This window comes from Vicia villosa, linkage group LG6, assembly GCF_029867415.1.
Source record: "Vicia villosa cultivar HV-30 ecotype Madison, WI linkage group LG6, Vvil1.0, whole genome shotgun sequence".
NCBI lineage: Eukaryota > Viridiplantae > Streptophyta > Magnoliopsida > Fabales > Fabaceae > Vicia > Vicia villosa.
The window spans coordinates 58,970,612-58,976,646 of NC_081185.1; the positions used below are offsets into that span (position 1 = coordinate 58,970,612).

Consider the following 6,035-nt stretch of genomic DNA (forward strand, 5'->3'; position numbering starts at 1 on the left):
GCAGCATTGACATGGCATGTTCAGGATCATTTTTATTGTACCTCCAAGTCATGACTCAAGACTTCATTAACACAAAACTTGTTCTATCAAATACTCTCTCCATATTGATTCTAAAGTCGAGGCAAATAGTGGTTCATGGAGGGAGATATGTGTATACAAAGTAGGTTGCACAAGTATTATTGACACAAGGTTTACTACTGCAAGGAACATGTGTGGTATGCATGTCATCACAACATTACGCAAGAGGGCCATGCAGCATCACTGAACTCAGAAAGCACGTAGTGAACTTGCCTCATATGCCATACTTGTTCTCTAAGTTTGGTGTAGAAAAGGATACCCTGCACAACACCACACAATAACTTCTATGTAACCTCACCATATAAAAAGATAAAGCTCTTCACAATTCACACAACACACTTCCATTTTTTACACTTCAGTTTCTCTTCTCACTCTCTCTTTTTTTTTCCTCTCTTCATTCTCTCCCTCGTGCTCTCTCTCTCCACCCTCAACCACCATAACAAACTCCGGCAACCATAACCGTTTCGCAACCACCACCACAACAAACTCTCCACCACCATTGTTTAACAACCTTCAACCACCTCCTTCACCGCCGTAACAACCCTCCTTCACCGTCGTAACAACTCTCCTTCACCACCATAACAACTCTCCTCTGCCACCGCAACAACTCTCGCCATCACCGAATCATCCTCACCAATCAATCTCAAGAACTTTCATCGCCATTTTCTCCGAATCGAAGCTCCACTTCTAGATTCATCATCATCATCATGTCGCTTCCAAGATTCGTGGATCTTCACTACCGATACAAGATTCATCATGCTGCAAACTAACACGAGTTCATTCCTCAGTCAAAGCTCTACGCGAGAGGTTCGCTCCAAGTGTAGGCATCATCAACATTGAAGGCTCAGATTTGTGAAGTTTCTACCTGCTTTTGTTGCAAGATCTCAAAACAAGTAAGCCTCACAACCTCATTCAGCATAATAGATAACATGCCATATAGTCATACGTATTTGTATTCAATCTTTGGATCTTTGAGATGATTTCAGTTGTATGAGATGATGCTTTATGAGTGTTTGAATTGCACATCTGGTTTCTATGTGTCGTAGTGATTGTTTCGATGCCATTAAATTGTGTTTTGATGAAGATTCGTAGAGATAGGATTCGTAGATCGCGTTCGGTTAGCACATTAGAGAAGGTTTTAGATAAAACTAAGCTCATTTTTGAACTCAGCATGGATTTTCGAGTGGGATAGGATCCGGTTTCACGTTTTCTGGGTGAGTTTTGCTAGCTCCGGCGAGAGTAGGCCGAGGAAGATGACCGGAGCCCTAGCTCCGGCGTCTGTGTTGTGCATGGGAGGGTGTCTCCGTCCATGACGTGTCCACGTCCTATTCGTTACTGCTCATGAATTTTTCTTTGCTTTGGCTGCAAGCACATGGTTGAATGATGGCGTGGCATTGTGTGACTGGCTTGGGACTAACGTTTTGTCCTATTATACTTAAAATAATGTGACTAATTGATGTTGGTTTGTTAGCTTTTAGTGCCACGTTTTTCTTTCTTTCAGTAAATCACATGCTAAATAAAATGAAACAATAAAGGCAATAAAATGGAATAAGGAGAGAGTGTGGCAATGCTGGGCCACTCGTTTGGGCCTTGCGCCATTTTCTGAATCTCACCCCTCACTTGCTATAACACCACGCGCCATCTGAATTTTGGGCCTTGGGCGCCTTGCTACTCCCACCCCCTATCTTTTAGGCCCAGCTTTGCTTAACTGTTTTTAGTTCATCTGTTAATTGCTTTTACACCCCATTGCTGTAACAAAAAAACAAATAATAAAACTGATTTCTCTTTTAATTCTTTTGCTTATTAATTCAATTTTTTTTCTTAAATAGAAAATAACATAGAAAACAATAAAAATACTAGTTTATGCTTATTGGAATTTAGGTTTTCTTAGTACAAATTAGGCTTGAATTAGAATTCCCTTAACACCAATAAAGCTCATAAAAATAGTAGGTTTTTTAGGTTAATTTTGACATTTAATTTCCTTCATAAAAACACCATAAAATGACAGTATTTTAGTTGAATTTTGCATTTATGTTTGAATTGCTTTTGTACCATTTATATGTTGATTTCTATATGACTTTTTGTGTGACTTTGTTACTTGACCTTGGCCATATTTTTGGCCTATTTTAGATTCCTTTTGTACATAAATAGGAATTAGGCGACACTTAGATTAGAACATAGAGTTTGTTCCCCTATTGCACTCATTTTCTTTTCAACTTTTAAAATACTTAATAAATATCGATGAAGATCATACCGTTACTATATTTCATAGTAGGAAAGAAATGATTGGGGTGTAGGCCCCGATGTATGTTCTTTCCTACTTAGCGGAGAAGAAATGGTTGAAGTGTGAAGCTTCGAGGTATTTCTTAACCGTTGTTTAGAGAAACGATCGTGGTGTAGGCCTCGATGTGCGTTCTCTAAATATTCATAAAAAACTCTTTTTGTATCTCCTTTACTTAGCGGAGAAGAAATGATTGAGGTGTGAAACCTCGATGTATTTCTTAACCGTTGTTTAGAGAAACGATTGTGGCGTAGGCCTCGATGTGTGTTCTCTAAATATGCAAAACAAAACTTTTTTGGTATGATCTAAGTCACAAACAAGTCCCCATAAAAAACACCAATCAAAAACACTTCAAAAAACCTAATAAATGGTCAGACTTAAAACAAAGTAAGGAAGTGATGCGAGACCTTGTAGTGGGTTCTCGTCATCATGGAATTACCCTAAAAGACACAAACCAATCTCTTTTTTTCTTTTCTTAAGGGCAAGTTATCTCCGCTCCGTTGCATCCTAGGCGATCCCTTATGCAAGAGCGTGAGCGTTAACGCCGCCCAACTAAAAAACACAAAAACAAACAGAAAATCTTTAGCCGAGCTACGGTAACTCTGATTCCTGAAAAGGATACGTAGGCAGCGGCGTAGGGCCCGTGCGAGTACAATTCTTTATTTTCCCTACATTTTGCATTCATTCGCATTTAGACATAGACATAGTTATACACCCTTTAGATAGAAACAAACATAGGTGGATACCATCGAGTACGATGGGCGCGAGGGGTGCTAATACCTTCCCCTTGCGTAACCGACTCCCGTACCTTGATTCTCTGGTCGCAAGACCCTGTTCTTTCCTTTGTTAGGTTTTCTGATATTCCTTTCCCTTATGGGATAAATATATTGGTGGCGACTCTGTTCATTTTTCGCGAGCGTGCGACGGCTGGCGACTCTGCTGGGGATGTTGCTAGACCTGTTACTGGTCCATCCTTAGTGAGTCGATCCTAGCCTGCGTTTGTTTGTTTACTTACTGGGTGTTTATTTGTTTTTTATGTCTATACCTTGTATATATGTTTGCATGTTTACTTTTCTGCTTGCATATCATGTTTATTTCTGTTTGCACATCATGCATATGGATTATATTATGTGTTCCTTGGGGTCTTCTGTTCTGTTTTGCAGGTTGGGTGGGATGTTTTATGAGGTAAAAGGCCCAATACCCAGGCCAGAGTGACACATAGGATACCTAGGATAGAGTGGATAGTCATGACGCCAACAGAATGTCAGGTTCTGTTGATTGCGATCATGAGACCCACGACCAGTCGAGGTTCAAATGAGATACCGTTGTTGGCATGTATTTGCGACAATGATGGTGTTTCAGGAGAACTGATAACGCTGGAAGCCATTGACCTACCTTGACCTAGATTCACCTGTGAGTGGGGTGGGATATACATGACAGGTACCGTTGGTGACTATTCTGTTCTGTTGGTGACTATTGGTTGTCCTGGTATTCAAAAAGGTGTCGGACCTTTGATCCTGCAACGTCCGATCTCATTCAGAGGCCACACACACTTCTCCTATGTGGGGAAACCTCCATTGCATCATTTACATCATGGCATGTTTACCTTTCAAAAAAAAAAAGAAGAAAAGAAAAGAAAAGAAAAGAAAAGAAAAGATGTAATAAAAAGAGAAAGAAAAAAAAAGAAAAGAAGAAAAATATTATTATTTCTCATATGCATGCCATTTTTCAGGGTATCCGAGGCTATTACCTTTCATCCAGGATGGCTAACAACGTGACCGCTACCAGAGAAGCTACAAGGCGTACTCACACTTACAGTTTCCATCGCGAAGGCTTGATTCAGTTGGAGCAATTGGGTGGATTGATCACTGGTCATAATAAAACTGTGTTCACTGAGAATTATGGAAACATCTTGACTCTTTTGGACTCACACGTCGACGAATGGGGTTTATCTACTCTTCTCCAGTTCTATGATCCTGACTTGCGTTGTTTCACCTTCTCAGGCTATCAGTTGGCTCCCACTCTCGAGGAGTACTCTCACTTTATCAATATCAAGGTTCAACACAAGGTTCCTTTCGTTTGTGTCCCAGAGAAACCTGATTTGGACAACATTGCCAACGCTCTTTATTTGAGCATAGGAGACGTCCTTGGGAATTGGAAGAAGAATGGTAACACTCATGGTTTCTATATGAGTTTCTTGGTTGAGAAGGCCCAAGAATTGGCCAACATAAAGGTGTGGGAGGCTTTCAACGCCCTTCTGGCCGTTTTGATCTATGGGATCGTGATGTTCCCTAACATTCACAAGTTCGTTGATCTGGCCGCTATATGTCTTTTCGTGGATAAGAATCCGATCCCTACTTTGCTAGCCGATACGTACTATTCCATTCACTCTCGATATGGGAAAGGAGGAGCCATAAGAAATTGTTTGCCGTTGTTATACACCTGGTTTAAGTCCCACCTACCTGCAAGTGGTCCCTTCATTACCTCTACTCAGAAATGGCCTCAAAGGATCATGGGGCTTACCGGAAATGACATTGTCTGGTGTCCCACTGGAATGGATGTGGAGAAAGTTATAACTAGTTGTGGTACTTTTGACAACGTTCCTCTCATAGGAACAAAAGGTGTCATCAATTATAATCCTAAGATAGCGCTGCGTCAGTTGGGTTTTGCACTTGAAGACAAGCCTTTGGACAAAGAGATTGGGTTGAAAAGAATCCCGTTGCCAAACAAGCCTACACAGATTGGGTTGAAAATAGAGTTAAAGATCGCCTGTTGCCTTTCCCGAAGGTTAACCCATTGTACGAGCAACCACCTAAGATTCCAATTGCCACTGTACCTGCTGAGAATCGTATCCAGGTAGATATGGAATGCACCCAATTGCACGAAAAGAAGTCAGATGCGCAACCGAAACATTGTCTTGTGGACCAGAAAAAGGTTGAGTTGACACACGAAGCCAAAATGCTAAAGGGAGGATCTTCTAGAGTTCAAAAGAGGGCTAGAACCGAAAAGGGTGAAAGAGATACTACTGTTACTGTCGAGGATCACCAAAAGATCCTAAAAAGGGCCATGAAAGAAGCAGAAGAGAAACTCAAGCAAGAGTACCGAGAAGACTTGAAAGCTTATAAGCTCAAGATAGAAAGGGATGCTAGAGTTGAAGTGAAGAATCTGAAAAAGAAACTGGAAGAAGAGACCACTAAAAGAATGGCAATTGAGACTCAACTGAAAGGAAGTCACCTTCGTAATACTCGACTAACAGAAGAAAATGCCAAGCTCCGAGATCGAATGATGGAGGACATATCTGAGAAAGATTATCTCCCAGAATGCAAAGGATGTGACGAACTCAGGGAGTGCTGCAAGAAGCTGGATGGGCATTTGTTTCGCAAAGATGAGGTGATCCAAAGCCTTCTTAAAGGAAGAGATCGAGAAGCAACCAAGAAACTGTTTGATGAAACTAAGAAGTGGAGCGATGAGCATTTCAGACAAGGAGGACCTCTGTTTTATATTCAGATGGATTGATGTTTGAGTCTGTATGTTTCGACCACCACCAGACTTGTTGGATGGGGTCTTTTATTTCCCTTGTTGAACTATCTCGTTGATGTATGGCTTACCCAAGTTTAAATTTCTGTTATGAATAAAAAGAACTAGTTTCTCTTGATACTTATCTTTTGCCACATTG

General features: G+C 40.8%; 1 protein-coding gene across 1 annotated transcript; it reads left to right on the forward strand.

Annotated features, from left to right (window-relative positions):
• The first annotated feature begins 4,121 nt into the window (after positions 1-4,121).
• LOC131613728 (uncharacterized) lies at positions 4,122-5,219 on the forward strand. The gene has a single exon (XM_058885375.1). It carries the CDS (start codon positions 4,122-4,124, stop codon positions 5,217-5,219), a length of 1,098 nt encoding a protein of 365 aa, XP_058741358.1.
• Positions 5,220-6,035: the final 816 nt, after the last annotated feature.

Excerpts from the sequence above, each read along its gene's own strand:
- LOC131613728 (XM_058885375.1), top strand. The coding sequence starts at position 4,122 with ATGGCTAACAACGTGACCGCTACCAGAGAAGCTACAAGGCGTACTCAC.